This window comes from Microcaecilia unicolor, chromosome 7 (genome assembly GCF_901765095.1).
Source record: "Microcaecilia unicolor chromosome 7, aMicUni1.1, whole genome shotgun sequence".
NCBI lineage: Eukaryota > Metazoa > Chordata > Amphibia > Gymnophiona > Siphonopidae > Microcaecilia > Microcaecilia unicolor.
Window position 1 is genome coordinate 105,186,493 of NC_044037.1, and position 22,431 is coordinate 105,208,923.

The following is a 22,431-nucleotide window of genomic DNA, read 5'->3' on the forward strand; positions in this document are numbered from 1 at the left end:
CATGGGTTGCCTCTTCGGATTATTAGTGACCGAGGCCCCCAATTCACCTCACGTTTCTGGAGGGCCTTATGTACAGCTTTGGGGGTGAAGACCCATTTTTCATCAGCATACCATCCCCAGACCAATGGTATGGTCGAGAGGACGAATCAGACATTAAAAGGGTTCTTACGAGCGTTTGTCAACAAGCGTCAAGATAACTGGGTCTCCCTACTTCCTTGGGCCGAGTTTGCATATAACCACAGCGTCCACTTGGCCTCGGGAGACTCTCCATTCTTCTTGGTATATGGACGACATCCTCGGCTTCCAGCACCTTTCCCGTCTGGATCTCCGACCCCCATGGTTAATGTAACTCTGGCAGATCTGCAAAGGGTCTGGGAGATGGCCCGAGAACAGTTGCAGAGGGCAGCTACCAAATACAAAGACTTCGCAGATCGTCACCGGCGAACCGCTCCCGTCTTGCAACCAGGACAGAAGGTATGGTTAAGCACAAAATATCTCCGACTCCGGGTGCCCTCTCGGAGATTGGGACCTCGGTATATTGGACCGTTTGCAATCCAATCACGAATTGGAGCTGTGACATATCGGTTGCGATTGCCTAGTACCCTGCGGGTGCATAACGCCTTCCATATTTCCCTATTGAAAAGTTTTTGAGGATCTCGATGGCACCCCCAACGGCAGGAGACCGAAGATCTTGTAGCAGATCCCGATCCAGAGTATGAGGTGGAGGATGTTCTGGATTCAAAGAAGCGGCGGGGAAGGCTATATTACTTATTGTCCTGGAAGAATTTTGGCCCCGAAGACAACTCCTGGGAGCCCGCAGCGAATGTACATGCTCCGGAGTTGATCAAAGCCTTCCACGCCCGGTATCCTTCCAAACCCGGGCCCGGGGGAAAGGGGGCATCCGGGGAGGATACTGTCCCGTCCCGGGTCCTCACCTGTGCTCCTGCGGCGGGGAGCGATGACCGACGGGAGCCGCGGGCTCCAGTGCGGCAGAGACAAGCCGCCGACGGGGCCAGCGCTTCCGCGGGTCGGCCCGAGGCTGCCGACCCGCGGGAGCAAACGCCGGCCTCAGGGAAGGGAAGGCGCCGGCCAAGATGGCGGCACCGGCGTCGTCGTCTCCCCAGCCAGAGCTAACCAGCGAGCAAGTCCCGCCCACTCGCGCCGGATTGGCGCCTGGAAGGAGAGACTCCGCCTGCGAGGCAGGTCCACCAATCCGGGCCCTCCTTGCCTGTCAGGGCTGGAGGAATTGGCTCATCTCCAGGGAGGGGATGGACTGGCGGGGGATTTAAACCTCGGAACAAGAAGGGCCCAGCGCTTCCGTTTCTATTGTCAGGAGCCGACACAGTGGAGTGCGGAGCGTTGCCCTTCAGAGACTGTGTTCTTCTTCCAGCTAGCCGTCCTTGCTAGCCACCTTCAGAGACTGTGTTCCTCTTCCAGCTAGCCGTCCTTGCTAGCCATCTTCAGAGACTGTGTTCCTCTTGCAGCTAGCCGTCCTTGCTAGCCACCTTCAGAGACGGTGTTCCTCTTGCAGCTAGCCGTCCTTGCTAGCCACCTTCAGAGACGGTGTTCCTCTTCAAGCTAGCCGTCCTTGCTAGCCACCTCCAGAGACGGTGTTCCTCTTCAAGCTAGCCGTCCTTGCTAGCCACCTTCAGAGACTGTGTTCCTCTTCCAGCTAGCCGTCCTTGCTAGCCACCTTCAGAGACTGTGTTCCACTTCCCGCTAGCCGTCCCTGCTAGCCACCTTCAGAGACTGTGTTCCACTTCCCGCTAGCCGCCCCTGCTAGCCACCTTCAGAAACTGTGTTCCTCTTCAAGCTAGCCGTCCTTGCTAGCCACCTTCAGAAACTGTGTTCCTCTTCAAGCTAGCCGTCCTTGCTAGTCCCCTTCAGAGACTGTGTTCCTCTTCCAGCTAGCCGTCCTTGCTAGCCACCCTCAGAGACTGCGTTTCACTTCCCGCTAGCCGTCCTTGCTAGCCATCCTCAGTGACTGCATTCCTTTTCTGTGCTAGCCGTCCTTGCTAGCTGCCCTTCCGAGACTGTGTTGCTGACTACCCGCCAGGCCGACCGTCACCCCGCGGTTCCAGCAGTCCTGCTGGCCGCCTGCAGCGGGGGGCTCAACCCTCGGTGAACGGCGGTCGCCGCGGGTGAAGATTCGGGGTGCACGGCGGTCCTCGGAGATCTTGCGGGCCTCCGGGAACCTAAGGGCTCACCAATAACCGAAACAGGACATTTACAGCCTTCTTCGGGGTGACTCCCAGGTCCACTTCAGTCCACTCAGGGCCTCCGCTCTAGGTGCCGGCATTTTTCTCTTTACATTTATTTTTTTCCCAGTTACTACTTATGGCTCCAGTACACTTTCTTCTTGGTACTGTCCCTTCCTAATCTGTTTCTCCATCAGAAACCACTGTACACTGCAGGAACACAATGTCCACCCTCTGTATTCATCATCTCACCATCTCTTTTTCCCTCTTCCTTTTTCTCAGCTCTCAACCTTCAATGTTTCCTTCCTTCCATTCATCCACCCATCTCCTTTCTGAGTACATCTCACTGTCGTCATACCTCTCCTACTCTTCTCTGTACTCTCTTGCTCCTTCTCCTGCTCTCCGCTGGGGACATTAATCCCAATCCTGGTCCTCCACATCAGCTCTCATCTTATTTGTGCAGTTCACACCATGGTATCTCCACTCTAATTTCTGTTCCTCTCCTTCCCCCCTTCTTCCCTGCCTTTCTCTTGCGCTCTGTGGAATGCCCGCTCTGTCTGTAACAAACTTTCCTACATCCATGACCTCTTTATCTCTCGTACTCTCCATCTGCTTGCCCTAACTGAAACTTGGCTTTACCCTGAAGACTCTGCTTCAGTCGTGGCCCTATGCCATGGAGATGATCTTTTCTCCCATACTCCTCGCCCGGTTGGCCGCAGACATGGTGTCGGGCTATTACTTTCACCCTCTTGTAGATTTCAACCTCTTCTTCCACCTCAGTCTGTTTTTTCTTCCTTTGAAGTCCACTCCATCCATCTATTTGCTCCTCTGCCTCTCCAAGTAGCAGTCATTTATCACCCCCTGATAAGTCCCTGTCTTCCTTTCTCACTGACTTTGATGCCTGGCTTTCCTTCTTTCTTGAACCTTCATCTCCTTCCCTCATTCTTGGGGATTTTAACACTCATGCTAATGATCCCTCTGACTCTTATGCTTCTCAGTTTCTTGCTTTAACATCCTCTTTCAATCTTCAACTGTGCTCCACTGCCCCCACTAACCAGAATGGCTACTATCTTGATCTTATCCTCTTCTCAAACTGCTCACTCTCCAGTTTCTGTGCCTCAACTCTTCCCCTCGCTATCATCTGATAACTTTCATACTTAAACACCCTCCTCCCCAGTCCCGTCCAATCTTAACCAATACATTTAAGAATCTTCAGGCTATTGACCCTTCTACTCTGTCCTCCAGTGTTTCAAATCTCTTCTCTACCACTATGTTATCCAAGTCTGTCAATGAGGCTGTCTCTTCCTGTAATACTATTCTCTCCTCTGCTCTGGATACTCTCGCTCCTCTCATTCCCCATTCTGTAAAACGTACCAAACCCCAACCTTGGCTGACCTCTAGAATCCACTACCTACGTTCCTGTGCCTGCTCTGCCGAATGCCTTTGGCTGAAATCCCGTGCCCATGCTGACTTCATACATTTCAAATTCTTGCTGACCTCCTTCCAGTCTGCTCTTTTACTTGCCAAACAGGACTATTACATCCAGTTGACAAATTCTCTTGGCTCAAACCCTCAACGTCTCTTTGCCACACTGAACTCTCTACTCAAAGTGCCTTCAACTCCCCCTTCACTTTCCCCCCAGACTCTGGCTGAGTACTTTCATGATAAGGTTCACAAGATTAAACTTGAATTCTCAACCAGATCACCTCCACCTCTCCTTCCCTTAGTCCATTCTCTCAACCCTCCAACCCCTGCCTCCTTTTCTGAAATCACTGAAGAGAAAACTACACATCTTATTTCCTCCTCAAAACTAACTACCTGTTCCTCTGATCCTATTTCCACCCATCTACTTAACACTATCTCTCCTACTGTCATCCCTTTTATCTGTCATATCCTCAATCTTTCACTTTCCAATGCGACTGTTCCTGTTGCCTTCAAATATGCCGCAGTCACACCACTCCTTAAAAAACCTTCATTGGACCCTACCTGTCCTTCCAACTATCGCCCCATCTCCCTCCTCCCTTTCCTATCCAAGATACTTGAACGTGCTGTTCACTGCTGTTGCCTTGACTTTCTTTCATCTCAAGCTATTCTTGATCTACTTCAATCTGGCTTTCGCCCCCTTCATTCAACTGAAATAGCGCTTGCTAAAGTCTCCAATGATCTGTTCCTGGCCAGATCCAAAGGTCTCTGTTCTATCCTCATGCTTCTCGATCTATCTGCTGCTTTTATTTTTATTTTTTTATTTTTGTTACATTTGTACCCCGCGCTTTCCCACTCATGGCAGGCTCAATGCGGCAGGCAATGGAGGGTTAAGTGACTTGCCCAGAGTCACAAGGAGCTGCCTGTGCCAGGAATCGAACTCAGTTCCTCAATTCCCCAGGACCAAAGTCCACCACCCTAACCACTAGGCCACTCCTCCTGTTGATCACAGCTTACTCCTTGATACGCTGTCCTCACTTGGATTTCAGGGCTCTGTTCTTTCCTGGTTTTCTTCTTATCTCTCCCAGCATACCTTTAGTGTATACTCTAGTGGATCCTCCTCTACTTCTATCCCACTGTCAGTTGGTGTACCTCAGGGATCTGTCCTGGGACCTCTTCTTTTCTCCACCTATACTTCTTCCCTTGGTACTCTGATCTCATCCCATGGTTTTCAGTACCATCTTTACGCTGATGACTCCCAGATCTATCTCTCCACACCAGAAATCTCAGCCGAAATCCAGGCCAAAGTATCAGCCTGCCTTTCTGACATTGCAGCCTGGATGTCTCAGCGCCATCTGAAACTAAACATGACTAAGAGTGAGCTTCTTATCTTTCCCCCTAAACCAACCTTTCCTCCTCCCCCATTCTCTATTTCTGTGGATAACACTCTCATCCTTCCTGTCTCATCAGCTCGTAACCTTGGGGTCAACTTCGACTTCTCCCTCTTCTTCTCTGCACATATTCAGCAGACTGCTAAAACCTGTCGTTTTTTTCTCTATAATATCACCAAAATTCGCCCTTTCCTTTCTGAGCACACTACCAGAACCCTCATCCACACTCTTATCACCTCTCGCTTAGACTATTGCAACTTGTTTCTCACAGGTCTCCCACTTAGCCATCTCTCTCCTCTTCAATCTGTTCAAAATTCTGCTGCACGACTAATATTCCGCCAGTATTGTTATGCTCATATTAGCCCTCTCCTCAAGTCACTTCACAGGCTTCATATCCGTTTCTGCATACAGTTCAAACTCCTCTTATTGACCTATAAGTGCATTCACTCTGCAGCTCCTCAGTACCTCTCCACTCTCATCTCTCCCTACATTCCTCCCCGGGAACTCCGTTCACTGGGTAAATCTCTCTTATCTGCACCCTTCTCCTCCACTGCTAACTCCAGACTCCGTTCATTTTATCTTGCTGCACCATATGCCTGGAATAGACTTCCTGAGCCGGTACGTCAAGCTCCGTCTCTGGCCATCTTCAAATCTAAGCTAGAAGCCCACCTATTTGATGCTGCTTTTAACTCCTAACCCTTATTCACTTGTTCAGAACCCTTATTTTATCGTCCTCACTTTAATATTCCCTTATCTCTTGTTTGTCCTGTTTGTCTGTCCTAATTAGATTGTCGAGCAGGGACTGGTCTCTTCATGTTCAAGTGTACAGTGCTGCGTACGTCTAGTAGCGCTATAGAAATGATAAGTAGTAGTAGTAGTTCAGTGTGTTAAGGAAGAGCGGGGCTTGGGGGTGATTGTGTCTGACAAACTTAAAGCTTTCAAACAGGTAGAAAGAGCGATGGTCAAAGCCAGAAGGATGCTTGGGTGCATAAAGGGAGGCATGACCAGCAGGAAAAAGGAGGTGATAGTGCCGTCTCTGGTGAGGCCTCATTTGAAGTACTGCATGCAGTTCTGCAGACCGCACCTACAAAAGATATAAACAGGATGGAGTCGGTCCAGAGGGCGGCTCCGAAATTAGTAAGCGGTCTTGAATGCAAAAATTATAGGGACAGGCTTATGAACCTCAACATGTATACGCTGGGAGGGAGAGAGGAGACATGATACAAATGTTTAAATATCTCAAGGGCATTTATGTACAGGAAGAGAGCCTTTTTCAAATAAAGGAGAGCTCTGGAATGAGGGGGCATATGACAAAGTTGAGAGGGAATAGGCTTAGAAGCAACCTGAGGAAGTGTTATTTCACAGAAAGGGTGGTGGAGGTGGTGGAGTCGAGGATTGTTCCAGAGTTTAAAAAGGCATGGGATAACCGGGGGGGGGGGGGGGGAGGGATTTGGAGAATAGCATAAATTTTATAAAGACTGGAGTTTTGGAATGTTTACTCTGAACAGTTAAAAAGGCACACCTGTGACTTATGTTGTGTTCACCTGGACCGTAATGTGAGGCTCACTATGTTTTGTATTACTTGTTCAATATATTGCCAGTGACTTGTGTTGTGCTAATTTGGACCGTAATGTGAGACTCATGGAGGCATATTTTCAAAGCACTTAGCCTTCCAAAGTTCCATAGGTTTCTATGGAACTTTGGAAGGCTAAGTTCTTTGAAAATATACCTCATGGTGTTTTATGTTTCTGGTTAATTGTATTACTTGTCAATAAAGACTTCATGCAAAAAAAAAAAAAGCATGGAATAAGCATGTGGGATCGCTTAGGAACAGGAAGAATTAGGGGTTATAGAGGATGGGCAGACTGGATGGGTCATATGGCCTTTTATCTTCCGTCATGTTTCTATACCATGACAGTAATGAACCTCACTCCTAAGCCAGGGTATATGTAGTATGATCTTAGACTCTCAAGTTTCTGTGTAGGGATTTTATTTATTTACCAATTTTAAAAAGAGGCAAAGTCCAACTGCAAACAAGAGCTCCTTTTACAAAGCGGCGGGGCTTCCTTGCTTTCAGAGCACGCTAATCAGTAGCACCGCTTAGTAAAAGGAGCCTCAAATGCAGGAAACAAAAAAAGCAGCAAGGAGTCTAAAAGCTATAAATCCATTTTATTAAAATGCAAACAGGAGTGGTCTCAGGTGTATATATTCAGACTTCAAAATCAATCTTTTACAGAAAGCCTGACATGTTTCGGCACCACACCGCCTGCATCAGGAGCAAAAATGAAATCAAATTTTGAGTCCGGTAATTAAATATCCACCTTCCAAAATGTACCACTTCATATAGAATGCAGAGAGCCTTTAATGATGCTGAAAATTGACCACAAACATGCAGCAGTGTGCCACTGCTCTGGTACACTTGTGAAGTCACGTTTCAGTATCATTAAAGGCTCTCTGCATTCTGTATGAAGTGGTACATTTTGGAAGGTGGATATTTAATTACCACTCATAATTTGATTTTTCGTTTCTGCCCCTGAAGCAGGTGCTGTGGCTCTGAAACACGTCAGGCTTTGTGTAAAAGTTTGATTTTGAAATCTGGATATATACATCTGAGACCACCACTATTTGCATTTTTTTTTTTTTTTAGTATTAACATTTTTTATTGACAAAATTTCAAAAAGACGCAGTCAACAATCAAATTGTACAGAGATCCAAATGCTAGTAAATGTACAGCAAGCTCAGTTTGCTACATTCTTTCATCAATCTTTTAACGGTTAATCCTTACCCCTCCCTTCATTATGTTTGACAACATTTTTTTGAGTGGTATCAAAGAGAACAGTTGTGCCTGACATCAATATTATATTACCCTAGTCTCTAAATATGTCTAATATCTTCCCCTTTGACCATTGTTCATTTGAACTTTATAAGGCATATTCTCAAAATATTAACGTTCCCTATAAACACTACTCCTCACCCCTCTTTCCCCTACCAATACCCCCCCACCCATTTACCCCTTATATCCCAGTAAAAGCATATATGTAGTTATTGTTCCATATTTGTGTACCAGCATCTAATAATCTTATCATAGCGTGTTAAGTATTAGACTCCGGCCTCTCTGAGATAATGTGTCTAACATAGGCCCCCATATTTTAAGAAAACAATTTTTGCGACAGCAGAAACCCTTTGCTTCTCTTGTTTCCCATGTCATTAAAAGATGTGCCAATATTCAGGGGGTTTATTTGACGTCCAGGATTGTAAAATGCATTTTTTTGCTACTAGGCAAAGCTTATGACATAACAATGTCTCCTCTGCAGTAAGGCCTCTGAATGCCCCTGGACAATCCAATAGCAATTGTAGGGGACTGCCCACTATTTTTCGTGCTGTGATTGAGGACAAAAAAATCCACTATCTTTTTCCAAAAAGACTGCACCGTTGTACATTCCCAAAATGCATGGTAAAACGAGTTCTCTACCAGCTTGCACTTCAGACATGTTGGTGTGTTGATCCCTCCCATTCTAAAGAGTTGAAGTTATGTGAAGTATGCTCTGTGCACCACCCGAAATGCACATTCACTATAATTTGCGCCACTGATCAATTGGGGGATGCTCCGAATGTTGGCTGCTATGTCCCAGTTAGTTAAATCTGCCCCCGTATCTGCCTCCCATCTTTGACGAAGCGGAGACAACTCCACTCTCGGAATCAAGGTCCACTATTTGCATTTTAATAAAATTAATTTTGAGCCTTTAGACACCTTGACGTTTTTTTTTCATTTATTTATTTACACCATTTATATCTTGCATGGGGGCTCATTTTCAAAGCACTTAAACTTACAAAGTTCCATGGGTTAATATTACAAAGTGCTTTGCAAATATGCCTCATGAGCTACTATCCTCAGTGGGGAACAAAATAACATATACATTGAAATAAAACAAAAATAACAATACAATTAAAACCAAATAAAAAGACTGTTAGATAAAGCCACTACTTCAGTTCAAGTCAACATCAAAAGCTTTTAAAATAAAAACATTTTCAACTTCTTTTTGAAAGCCTGCAGATAATGCTCCAGATGCAAAGAGAGAGGTAATGTATTCCACAGTTTAGGGCCGATCACATAAAAGATTAAGGACCTATAATCTGACTTGTTTAGTTTTCCCAGTAGATGTATGGATGTTCTAGAGCCTTCTTCAGAATGGTGCTGCTGACCCCTAGCTACAGTCTTGTTTACTGCTGCTAAGGGGGGGTTCAACTTCGAGCTGCCACATGAAGGCTTTTTTCCTTTATATGGCAGCTTGAATGCCTGAACGATGTAATTTTGAAGAAGGAGCCACCAGAGCAAGAATGAGTGGGGATCATCCTGCCCCCGTCATCCCTGGGACCTCTGGGGTGAGACAGGTGAGCTTGCTGGCTAGAAGGGAGCTGATGTGAGGGAATGGGAGAGAGGGCCAAAGCAGAAGTTGGCTCAGCAAACCAAAGTGCCTTGAGTCGTACCTGACCAAATATTGCCACTATTCCAGAAGTTCCAGAGCTGACCACTTTATCCAGATAGTCAGAGGTAGCTACTATCTAGAAACTGGTGCTGAATGTGGGATCTCTTTTGACCACCGTAACCAGCATTTAAAAACATTGTTGACCATGGTGGCTGAATTTTGACCTGATGAATCCCAGAGGGACAGAGAAACAAACTTACATAGGCAGAAAGATACATGACCACAAAACAACAGAAAGGACACACACACAAAGTGAGAAGTATGGGACAGGAGTATTCCTGTCTGTGCCCTCAATCTTTTTTACCCGCGAGGTGTAGTAGAGACGCAAGATAGGATTTCCAGATAGGTCGATGCTCTTGTGGCTTTCACTTCCTTTCATGATGGAGCTGAAGAGGAATTTGAAAATCATTAGGAAACATTAAGGGACAAGAGACCTTCAGAACCCCCAATTCTTCCTTCTTTTCCCAAGATACTCATTCAGCTGTCTCTCCTCTCACATCCCCCTTCTTTTCCAAGGTACCTATGAAGCTATCTCTTCTCTCCTCGCCCCTTACAGGAAACCCATGTGGCTGTCTCTCCCCTCCCACCCTCTTTCCCAGTGAACCCGCGCACCTGTCCACATGTCTCTCCTTTCTCCCACTTCATATATCTGTCCTGTCATCCTTCTTTTCCCGAGTATCTGTGAAGGTTATCTCTTCTACTCTCAAAAGGTACCTATGCAGGTGGAGCCAGTGACTGGCCACATCAATAGTCATGCTGAGCTGAAAGAGGATGGTGTAGGAAGGGTACAGCAAGGACAGGTTCACCAGTAAACACATGGTGGCGCAGCGATCCGTCAGCATATCCAACATTGCCCCAAATTTGGTACCTGACAAGAGTTGTGGAGAACAGGAGGTCAAATGATGTCATAGGTAAGTAAACAGAGGCACTGCCTGCCTCTGGCCTAGAACAATTAATCCCTTTTCCTCTTACAATATTAATACATTTCTCAGTCTCACTGGACAGAGGTCTGGCAGTGTGTATACTGGGGAAATAAAAGAATATTACCTTGATTAAGGGCGCGTGCCGCATGCCCATCAAAAGCATCCAGGAGCCCACTGAGCAGATAGAAGGTCGAGGCAGTGAGGGGACAGGTGGGCATGAAGTAAAATGCCACAAATGCAAACAAGATCCTAGCATAGCCTGGGAAAAGAGAGAGAAAAGTCAACCCCTGGTGTCATGAAATGCCTAGCCACCTGCCTGGGGTTACCCTGCGGCTACTTAGATGGTCTAACCCCAGCACAGTTCAGGTCAGCCTGCACCTGCTGCTTGTGCTCTACACTAGCACCCTCCTCCCACCGACTGGGTCACAACCGCCTCTGGGCGAGTCTCTCATTCTCAAATTACTCCCAGTGATTTCTAGGCTACTGAAGCCACACTCCCAGTGGTCCCACAGTTCCCAGAAAGCACTCACAGACCCAACACACAAACCAACAGGATTCTTTAAGCAATTGTGTTTATTCTCAGAACTTGGAACAGTGGACAAAAATGTGCAATTGGCAACAATAACAGGTAACTGAAATATAGATCAATTATAACACAACCTAAACATCTATATACTGTCTAACCAGTACCTTGGAAGGTCAGGACATAAAATTCACCGAGCCTCACCAAAGAGACATGTCTGTCTTTCCTCCCTGGCTGAAACTGAACTCAAAACCAGTAAAGTCCAAGTGAGATAAGCTCCTGGGCCAATCAGAGCCCAGTCAACAAGATTTCAAATGTATACTACTTCATGCTTCTTGTTTGTGTCAAACTAAAGAAAAAACACTCAAGGCTCCTTTTACTAAGTGGCGGTAAGCCCAATGTGGGCTTACTGCTTGCTATACAGTAAATATTGCTGGGCTACCGCAGCAGCCTGGCAGTACTTCACACCCCTAGCGCGCCATAATTTCCGGCGCTACAAAAATGTATTTATTTTTGTAGCATTGGAGTGTACCCGGTGGTAATTGGGCAGTGCCGCACACTGCCGGGTTAATGCGGGAGCCCTTACCGCCACCTCAATGGGTGACGGTAAGGGCTTCTCCCCGAAATGGCTGTGCAGCAAGTGCTTTACTTGCCGCACGGCCATTTCCTATAGGAAAGCGAGACTTCCCTTTTATTAGCTGTGGTAAAAGGGGGCCTTGGCGCTCGTGTAAAACATGCGTTGACGCCAGCGCCGGCTCCTTTTTGCTGTAGCTTGGTAAAAGGGGCCCTCAGTTCTCACCTGTAAGCATAAACATGCACCATCTGCTGGCCAAATATGAGAAATACACTTCAGAACATAATCAATGGAGGAAAATATCCAATACATTTTACAGGCTTAAAACACTATTTCTTCACACCTGGATTCTATAATGGCACACAAAATTATTTGTGCAAATTTGCATGAACAATTTGAATAACAAACCAATCAGCGCTGATATTTGGGTGCTATTATTGGCACTAATTGGCAATAATTAGAATTTACACACGCATCTTACTAGATGCAATTCTATAACGATGCGTGCATAAATTCTTGTGTGTGGATGTAGCCATGGGAGAGGCATAGGTGTTCCAAGGATTTGCGCGGTGTTACAAAATATGCTAGATTTACACCAGGATTCAGTTGGCGTAAATCAGATCCTGGTGCTAGGCGATCTAGAAACAGAATCCAACTCGGAGCGGTTTACGCGCTTAGAGCTAATTTTTTTTCAGCACCATATATAGAATTTGGTCCTAAATGTGTTATTGGGGGGAGGGTCTCAAGGTCTTCTGCAATGTGTGTTTTCATCAATCCCTAGCCTCACCCTATGCTGTCTACATATTCCGTCTGCTATATACTCAGTCAAAACTTTTTAAATTTAGGTAAAGTGGGCAATTTTGAAACAAGAAATTGCAAAGTGTGCAGGTGATTTTAGCATGCACACTTTAGCAACTTGTGTAGTTTCTCTTTGAAAATTAAAAAGCAGAAAGTATGGAGATGCTTTTAGTCTGCATAGTTTGCACTTTCTATATGCACGGGTGATTGGGGTAAAACGCAGGTTTTAAAGACTGACAGAATTTTGGTTTCGATTACGCTGCCAAAACAGCTAAGTTTTGCCATACAGCATTTTTTCATGCCAAGTGTAAAATGGAATAAAAATAAAAATTGAAATAGGTCCTTTAAGTTACGGAGGCAAGTGATCGATAGTGCTGAAAAGAGTTTGGGTTTGAAATAGCTGGGGCTATAAGTGACCCAATAGCTCACTCATATGCTTTTCTGATGCCTCCTGGCCTTTTGTGTCCTTTTAATAGTTGTATTAGTAAAGGTAGTTGATTTTGAGCAGCCACTTGATCTTTACTTCCCCCTTTTTTTGTTGTTTAATATTCCTGTGGGGAGTGAGTTTTTTGTCTCCCCCCCCCCCCTTTTTTTCTTTTCCACTTTAAATTTTAACTGCCAGACCCTTGACCATTTTTCTAATGTATGGAGATCCCTTCTCATGGCTTCTATTCCCTCCAGGGTATCCACTCTATTGGCTATCTTCGTGTCATCCACACAAAGGCAAACTTTTCCTTCTAATCCTTCAGTAAGGTTCTTCACAAATATATTAAACAGAATCGGCCTCAGCACCGACCCTTGAGGCACTCCACTACTCACCTTCCTTTCCTCTGAGCGGATTCCATTTACCACCACCCTCTGGCACCTGTCGGTCAACCAGTTTACTATCCAGTTCACCACTTTGGGTCCTACGTTCAGTCCTTATTCATGAGTCTTCTGTGAGAGACCATATCAAAGGCTGTGCTGAAATCCAAGTAGATTACATCTAGCACATATCCTTCATCTAGTTCTTTGGTCATCCAGTCGAAGAAGTCAATAAGATTTGTTTGGTAGGATTTTCCTTTGGTAAAGCCACGTTGCCTTGGATTTTATAACCTGTTGGCTTCTAGAAAGTAAACTATCCTTTCCTTCAGCAGCGACTCCATTATTTTTCCTACCACCGATGTGAGGCTTACCAGCCTGTAATTTCCCACTTCTTCCCTGTCTCCGCTTTTGTGAAGAGGGACCATATCCGCTTCTCTCCAGTCCTGAGGAACTTCTCCCGTCTCTAAAGATCTATTAAATAAATCTTTAAGAGGTTCCGCCAGGACTTCTTGAGCTCCCTCAGTATCCTGGGATGTATCCCATCTGGCCCCATAGCTTTGTCCACTTTCAGATTCTCAGGCTGTTTATAAACTCTTTCTTCCATGAATAGCAGAATATCCACTCTGTTCTCAGATACGCCCTCAGCAGCCGACCGCAGTCCTCCAGTATTTTCTTCCATGAACACCAGAGAGAAGTATTTGTTTAGCATGTTCCCTTTATCCTCATCACTCTCCACATAGCCATTCTCAGCATCTTTCGGTCTTCCAATTCCATTCCTATCTTTTCTGCTGTCCCCAACATATCTGAAAAAGGTCTTGTCACCTCTCTTAACATCTTTAGCCATTTTTCTTCTGCCTCTGCTTTCATTAGCCGTATTTCCCTCTATGCTTGAGTTTAATCTGATAATCTTTTCCATGATTCTCTTGTGTTCTTCTGCATTTCTTGAACGAAGCCTCTTTTGCCCTTATTTTTTTTCAGTCACTTGTTTGGAGAACCATATAGCCTTCCTGTTTCTCTTGTTTTTGTTTACTTTCCATGTGGAAAGATCAGTTGCCATATTCATAGCAGCTTTCAGCTTGGACCACTGTGCTTCCACTTCACCTATTCCTACCCATGCCATCAGTTCCTTTTTCAGGTATTCCCCCATTTTACCAAAATCAGTACATCTGAAATCCAGTACCTTGAGTTTTGTACGTCTGCACTCTGCTCTCAGTACCCTTCTCCACCACCGCCAACTCCAGGCTCCGCTCATTCTGCCTCGCCTCACCCTATGCTTGGAACAACCTTCCTGAACCCTTACGCCAAGCCCCCTCCCTGCCCGTCTTCAAATCTTTGCTTAAAGCCCACCTCTTCAATGCTGCGTTCGGTACCTAACCCTTACCGTTCAGTGAATCCAGACTGCCCCAATTTGACTGCCCCTATCGGACCGACCGTTCACTTGTCTATTAGATTGTAAGCTCTTTGAGCAGGGACTGTCTCTCTTTGTTAAATTGTACAGCGCTGCGTAACCCTAGTAGCGCTCTAGAAATGTTAAGTAGTAGTAGTAGTAGTAGTATATCAAACCATATCATGTGATGATCACTATTAAATAGGTGGGCACCCAATGGACATTGGAAATTCTTCCATTTGTGAGCTCTAGATCCAGCATCAACCCTTCCCTCGTAGGTTCTGTCACCATTTTTCTGAGCAAGGCAGTTTGACAGGCATCCACGATCTCTCTACTTCTTTCTGATTCTGCTGACGGGATGTTCCAATCCACATCAGGCAAGTTGAAATCTCCTAACATAGCACCTTCGCTTTCACACCAAGCTTTTAAATACCTTCTATCAGATCCTTGTCCAGCTCCTCCATTTGTGCCGGAGGTCTGTAGATAACACGTGGATACATGTTCCATATTCTCTTTCCAGGATGATCCATATAGCTTCTTCCTTTCCCCAAGATTTCTGTATTTCAGTTGCTCTGATATTGCTTTTCACATACAGCGCCACTCCTCCACCTCTTTGGCCCTCCCTATCCTTCCTAAAAAGATTATAGGCTGGTATGGTCACATCCCATTCATTGGAATCAATGAACCATGTCTCTGTAATAGCAACAACATCCAAGTTTTCCTCAAACATCAGGGCTTGCAAATCTTGAACCTTCTTAGACTGTGAGCATTTGTGCTCATTGCTTTCCATGATTAGTTTCAGCTGCAGTTTCGGTTTCCACCGAAAAGGAAAAAAAAAGCAGTTTTCTTCTGCCTCTAGCAGGCATACTTTCATAAATCAAACCTGAACATACCCAGAAATCATCTCCTGGGAAAATATGTTATCTTGATTTGCTTACCTCTAACGAAGAAGCAGGCTCTGAGACTCCGATCACTGCTGATGTCAATGACATTATGAAGACTTTGATGAACCATTTATGTGACCAAATTATGGCAAGCCTTGATTTGCATCTGAATGAATGTTGGCTTAAAATTGTGTAAGCTACCAATAGCAATTAAAGTACATTTGAAAATATCTATTTTGGATACTACTGCAACATCTAACATCAGAACGAGAAAAAAATATTGCTGAATATCAAGATGATACAAGTGAAACAATCTATGGATTGTCCCCATTCTGGCAGGGCTCAACTTTTGCAAGAACAAAGAAACACCCTCTCATCACTGTGAAAGGTGAGCCAATGAGGCAGGATTTGATGCCCTGAGTCAGAGCCTCACTTGATCCAAGCCTTATGCTTGCCCTGCATCCTGGACAGAGTGAAGGAACAGGACTGTGTTCCATTTGTACAGAAATGGGTTTCTAGTATACATGGCTGCATTAAACTCGGCAGAAGGAGCTAAGCCTCAAGCCAAAAACAACATATGTTCTCACACATTAAAAATACTGGTTGCAGTTTATGTGAAAGTGAGGTGATGTTCCTTGAATTTTCCACTGAACTCCAAAAACTATTAAGTTTCATCAAAGTTAAGTGGCTCCTTTGTCAACAGTGTGACAAATACTCTGGGCTGGATATCCCACCAGACTGCATATTGAACATGCAAGGAAGGTTTCCTTGCTTACAATCCTTAAGAAAATTTCAGCTTGTCTGAATGACTCTTCAGGCTCTACCTCTGCAACCTGATGCAAAGGCTGACTGTGAAATTTTTCCATACTGGACTTGCATCTCAGGATGTCAGGACTGAGTCATCTATGCTCGAATATTTCTTTTTATTCATGCTATGGCTTGGTGGATGAACTTATGATATTCCTTGTTGTAAACCTCTACTAAAGGAGGCAACGTTCCTTGTGGATTAGGAATTGGTTATTGGACAGAAAACAGAGGGTAGAGTTAAATGGCCATTTCTCTCAATGGAGGAGGGTGAATAGTGGAGTGCCGCGGGATCTGTACTGGGACCGGTGCTATTTAACATATTTATAAATGATCTAGAAATTGGAATGACAAGCGAGATGATTACATTTGCAGATTACAAAAATCTATTCAAAGTTGTTAAAACACATGTGGACTGTGAAAAATTGCAGGAAAACCGTAGGAAATTGGAAGACCAGGCATCCAAATGGCAGATGACATTTAATGTGGACAAATGCAAAGTGATGCACATTGGAAGAATAACCAAAAATCATAGTTACCTGATGCTAGGGCCAAGCTTGGGTGTCAGCACCCAAGGGAAAGATCTAGGTGTCGTTGTAGACTATATGCTGGAGTCTTCTGCCCAGTGTGCGGTGGTGGCCAAAAAAGCAAACAGGATGCTAGGAATTACTAGGAAAGGGATGGTAAATAAGACCAAGAATACTATATGCCTCTGTATTGCTCCATGGTGCGACCTCACCCTGAAGACTGCGTTCAGTTCTGGTCACTGTATCTCAAAAAAGATATAGCGGAATTAGAAAAGGTTCAAAGAAGAGCGACTAAATTGATAAAGGGGATGGAACTCCTCTCATACGAGGAATGGCTGAAGAGGTTAGGGCCCTTCAGCTTGGAAAAGAGACGGCCAAGGGGCGATATGATAGAGGTCTATAAAATCCTGAGTGGTGTAGAACGAGTAGAAGTAAATCGATTTTTTATTTTTTCAAAAAGTACAAAGACTAGGGGACACTCAATGAAGTTACATGGAAATACTTTTAAAACAAATAGGAAGAAATATTTTTTCACTCAACAAATAGTTAAGCTCTGGAACTCGTTGCCAGAGGATGTAGTAACAGCAGTTAACAAGTCTGGGTTTGGAAAAAGGTTTGTAGATGTTCCTGGAGGAAAAGTTCATAGTCTGCTATATTGATAGACATGGGGAAGCTAATGCTTGCCCTGGGATTGGCAGCATGGAATGTTGCTACTATTTTGGGATTCTGTCAGGTACTTGTGACCTGGATTAGCCACTGTTAGAAACAGGATACTGGGCTACATGGACCATTGGTCTGACCCTGTATGGTTATTCTTATGTTCTTATGATTGAGATAACTTTGCAGACTGTAATAAAAGTATCAGGAATTTTTATTGATGCGAGAATGACTATGGAAATACATACGAGTATGCTACTAAAGACAATGCTTGTTAACTTAAAAATGATCCCCTGCATTAGGCCTTTCCTAAAGACCCAACATTCAAGCGACTGTTTTGTCTCATATGGAGTACTGTAATGTTGCATTGTAGTGTCTTTTGGATAGGTAATTACACCATTTACAAGTTTTACAAAATACAGCAGCAAAGTTAGTATTAGAGGGAAAACTTACATCTCCATATTTAAACTCTACTGGCTTCTAGTGAAGGTGAGAATGGAGTTCAAATTGTTAATTTTTATTTTTAAGACATTGCAGGCCAGATTCAGTAAACACCCACAGGAGTGGAGGACCGTATGTCACTACGTGGAGGGAAGCACCAAATGAAAAGAGTAGTGAAGTAGCAGAGCTCTTCCACAGAGGACGAGGAGACAAAGATTTAAATATCAAAGTAAGACAGCATGGGCAGAAAAATCATATTTGTTAATTCTAACTTTGGTTCAGTTCTGAAAGTTGAAGAATGCCATCTGGTTTAGATTATTTAGAAGTCTAACTTTTGCTAGACTAAGAGGTTAGAAAGGTCAGTGAGAAATGAAACTCTCTTTGTCCCTTTTTGAGTGATGGACTGTTCATAGGTATTATTTACCACATCTGGAGGCCATTCAATCTCGAGGGGATCACCAAGCAAAGCATACTGTAGTTTTAAAAGGATTAGTCTAATGCTGGTTAGAAGGAGATAGAGTAGAGATAAATAATTCTAGATACCATTATAAGTATTTAGATTTTGTCTTATAAGGAATTCTGATTTCTGCTTAATGTAGAATATGTTTTATTCTGTGTAATTAATAAGTTCTATTTCTATGTAGAATATCTTTTCAATTCAGTGTTACTTTTCAAGTAAGATTGCAGTTTAAGAGGTCAACATCTGGTTTGAATTATCTACAGTCCTAGCGAGTTCTGTGAAGGAAGCTAATAGGTGAAAGAGGTCAGGGAAGTCTTGATTAATTATAGTTAAGTGTAGGACTGGTCCTGAAAGTAATAACAAACTATATCTGTATGCCATTAAGTAAGATTGGCCCTTGACCCCTTAATGAATGCCAGAGTCCAGTTAGCAGGTTAAGCTATGATTGGGAATATGAGAATGAATAATAAAATGCAAGAGATAGGTGCCCCATTGTCTAGTGTGAGAGGCCCCAGGTCATAGGTCAGTTTAGGAAATATCTCAAACCTATGTAACTGATATTTTGAATATATGTGTAGAGATGATTGGTTCAGACAGGGTAATCAATCTATTCTTTACCATCTGGTGAGAAAGGGGGGCTAGAAGGGGTTTAGGAATAGTATATAACTGAGAGCAGAAGCAGTTTACGTCAGAAGAGAGCTGAAGAGGACAGACAGAAGACGCAGGATCCAGAGAGCTGAGAAAGAGAAGAAGAGAGCTAGAGCTGATGTCCTACTTTGTTTGCTGGCAAATAAAGAAGATTTCTCTCTCATTCTGGTGTGTGGTGCTTGATTCCTGAAGTACCACAGATTCTGCTAACAATAGTGGTAATTCCTGCAACAATTCTTGGTGGCAGCGGTGGGATCCTGAACCCTGCATCAATTTCTGGCACCCAACTGACTGAGGAACATTAGCCGGGTATGTATTTTGTATTCTGTATTGTAATCCTAGCTAGGAAACTGTAAACCAGCCCCTCAAAAATTGAGGGAAGGGGAGTCTGATCAACTCTCAGCGAAGGCCTTAGTACCTCTAGTCTAGTGGGGATTAGTAGGGAAACCGCCAGAGCTTATCTGTATCTGAGAAATCTGAAATTGTTGGGTGGGATTTTTTGTACAATATGTGTGTGATGCATGAATGTTAAATGAGTGTGGACTTCTTATAGCTGCGGTTCCAGTTAACGCGAGTTCAACTGGCCAGCGACGGAAGGAAGCGATTGTTGTCTGTTTACCTTTTTGTCTCTGGATCTGTGGACCCCTTACCACACTTCCAAAAATTCCCTCCCTTTTTGTGTGTTGTAACTGTAAGCATTATGGGAGGGACATCATCTAGACAAATTGCTACTCCCCTAGATTGTATGCTTAAGAACTTTAAGAAAGGATTTTTAGTCAATGATTATGGACAGACTTTAAGCTTAAGTACTCTAAGAACCTTGTGTGAAGTTGAGTGGCCATCTATGGGAGTGGGGTGGCCTTCTAGTGGCAGCTTAGATATTGAAGTAATCCGGAAGGTCTACAGCATAATTGTAGGAGAACCAGAATATTCTGAACAACTCCCCTATATAGATTCCTGGGACAGCCTTGTGACTGACCCTCCCTATTGGTTGAAAACTTATATGGGATCCCCAGTAAAGTTCATGTTGGGCCGCGTTCAAAGAAAGATTATTAGAAAATCTAAACTGGAGGAGGGAAAGAGCCCCAGGAAGCCTACCACCCAATCGGTGGCTTCCGCCCCTACCCTGTCCGAGAAACCCATACTCTCTGAAGACCCCTCAGATCTTGAGCCACCACCTTATGGCCCATTGTTGGGGTTCCGTGCCACCCCTAGAGATCCACGGTGTCCAGCCCAAGCCTCTCCAGCACAGGCTTCTCCGGATAGTTCCTCCCCTTCTGTGCGAACCCCGCCACATCCTAGGTTGGACTTTTCACCCAGCCTCTACCCTCCTCTGCCACATCCTTCCCTGCTAACCTCCCAAGACCCGCTTTGGGCTCCACTCCCTGACTCCTCAACTCCCGATAGCCCAGCCTCTCCCTTTAGTACCCCTCCCCACTCATCAGGGGCCCAGCATCCCTTTCAATGGACTGAATCACCTGTGACCACCTCTCAGTCTATGAGTACCCCTCCCCATCTCTCAGGGGTTCAACACGGCTCCCCTGAATGGGTTAGACCCGCTGCAATCACTTTTGAGCATGATAGGGGGGTAGCTCCTAGCTCTACCTCAGGTTCCATTCCCACCTCCTCGAGAGTTCTGCCCCTGCGTCAGGTAACCACCACTCGACCGGATCCTAATAATGAGGGTCAGGTTATGCAGGCACAGGCCTACCAGTATGTACCCTTCACAACCACCGATCTCCTGAATTGGAAGACGCATTACCCCTCTTATACTGAAAAGCCTCAGGCAGTGGTGGACCTAGTGGCTAGCATTATGGCCACCCATAACCCAACCTGGACTGATTGTCAACAACTTCTCCTGACCCTCTTCACAACTGAGGAGAGGCGGAAGATTTTACAAAATGCTGAGGCCATCACGCGAGCGCGTGTCCCTGAGGGGACACAGGACCCAGAGGAATGGGTTAGAACTCGGTTACCTCGCGCAGCTCCAGCTTGGGATCCAAATAATGGGCAGCACTATGAACTGTTGTCTGGCTATTGCCGGGACTTGCTGGAAGGTATGAGGAAAGGCATAAAGAGGCCCATTAATCTGGCAAAGGTCTCTGAAATTCTCCAAGGGGCAACTGAATCCCCTGGGGCCTTTTTAGAGCGACTAATTGAAGCCTACAGAACATACACCCCATTTGACCCTGAGGCACTAGAAAACCAGAGAATGGTGAATAGTGCATTGGTGGCCCAGAGTATGCCAGATATCCGGAAGAAGTTGCAGCGTCAGGAGGGATTCGCAGGGATGAAAACCACCCAGCTAATTGAGATCGCAACAAAGGTTTTCGTTAATAGGGATCAGGAGGTGCGCCGAGAGGCTGACCGGAAGATGCAGAAGAAGGCCGACCTTTTGGCGGCAGCCATTACTAATTCCACCCTTAACCGAGGTCGACCTCTAGCTAATGGGAAGCCAAAGTGGGACCCCGGACCGCCAGCCAGACCCCGAGATTCCTTCAATCAATCCCGGCCACGAGGGGAGAATCCCAGACCACGATTGGAGAGGGATCAGTGCGCCTACTGTAAGGAAAGAGGGCACTGGAAAGATGAATGCCCCCAGAGGCGCCAGGGACTGAGAAGGGGACCAGGAGATCGAGGAAGCCGAGGCCGAGTTCGAGAGGGAAGGTATGAGCCTTCTGAATCTGACATCATTGGGATAGCCGAGATGGCAGAATGGGATGAATAGGACAGACCGGGTTCCTACAAACTGGGCTCCCAGGAACCCATGGTCAAGTTAACTATAGGGAGCCGCTCAATTCCATTCATGATTGATACAGGAGCTGAACATTCTGTTGTGACGGAGCGATTAGCGCCTGTGTCTGGAAAAACTGTCCGAGTGGTGGGAGCCACGGGGTTGCAGAACCGGAGGCCCTTCCTGACGACCCGTAGATGCCAATTAGGCTCACACACAGTCACTCATGAATTCCTGTATATGCCAGACTGTCCAATCCCTTTGTTAGGCCGGGACCTGCTGTCCAAGCTTAGGGCCCAAATTTCCTTTGACTCTGATGGCCAGACTTCAGTCTCCTTTCGGCCCCCGACATCCAGCCCTAGGGGCATATTGAGTTTCTGCTGCCCCCTTGAAGAAGAATGGCGGCTGCATCAGTCGCAGGGCCAAGTTGACCTATCCCTGGCCGACAGCTTCCAGGTCAATGGGGTATGGGCAGAAGATAATCCCCCAGGGTTGGCCCGAAATATTCCTCCTGTCCATGTAGATTTACTTCCAAGTGCCCGGCCAATCCATCTTCGTCAATACCCAATTCCCCGAAAGGCTCTGGAAGGGATTCAAGCACACCTGAATCGTCTGTTATCCCATGGAATTATTCGACCTTGCCAGTCTCCATGGAATACGCCACTGTTGCCAGTTCAGAAGCCAGGGACTGAGGACTACCGGCCAGTCCAAGACTTACGAGTGGTCAACAAATCCACTATTTCATTACACCCTGTAGTGCCTAATCCAT

At 45.4% G+C, this 22,431-nt stretch overlaps 1 protein-coding gene across 2 annotated transcripts in view; it reads right to left on the reverse strand.

Annotated features, from left to right (window-relative positions):
- CDIPT (CDP-diacylglycerol--inositol 3-phosphatidyltransferase) overlaps positions 1–22,431 on the reverse strand; it is a 75,096-nt gene that overhangs the window by 33,070 nt on the left and 19,595 nt on the right. For both annotated transcript variants that reach the window (XR_003942738.1, XM_030208822.1), the window contains exons 2-4: positions 10,546–10,680; positions 10,213–10,366; positions 9,803–9,884 (exon numbers count right to left, since the gene is read on the reverse strand). Coding sequence is in view for 1 of the 2 variants with exons in the window: in XM_030208822.1 (XP_030064682.1) it covers positions 9,803–9,884; positions 10,213–10,366; positions 10,546–10,680 (371 nt within the window). In the remaining variant the exon portion in view is untranslated. The remainder of the gene's footprint in view (positions 1–9,802; positions 9,885–10,212; positions 10,367–10,545; positions 10,681–22,431) is intronic.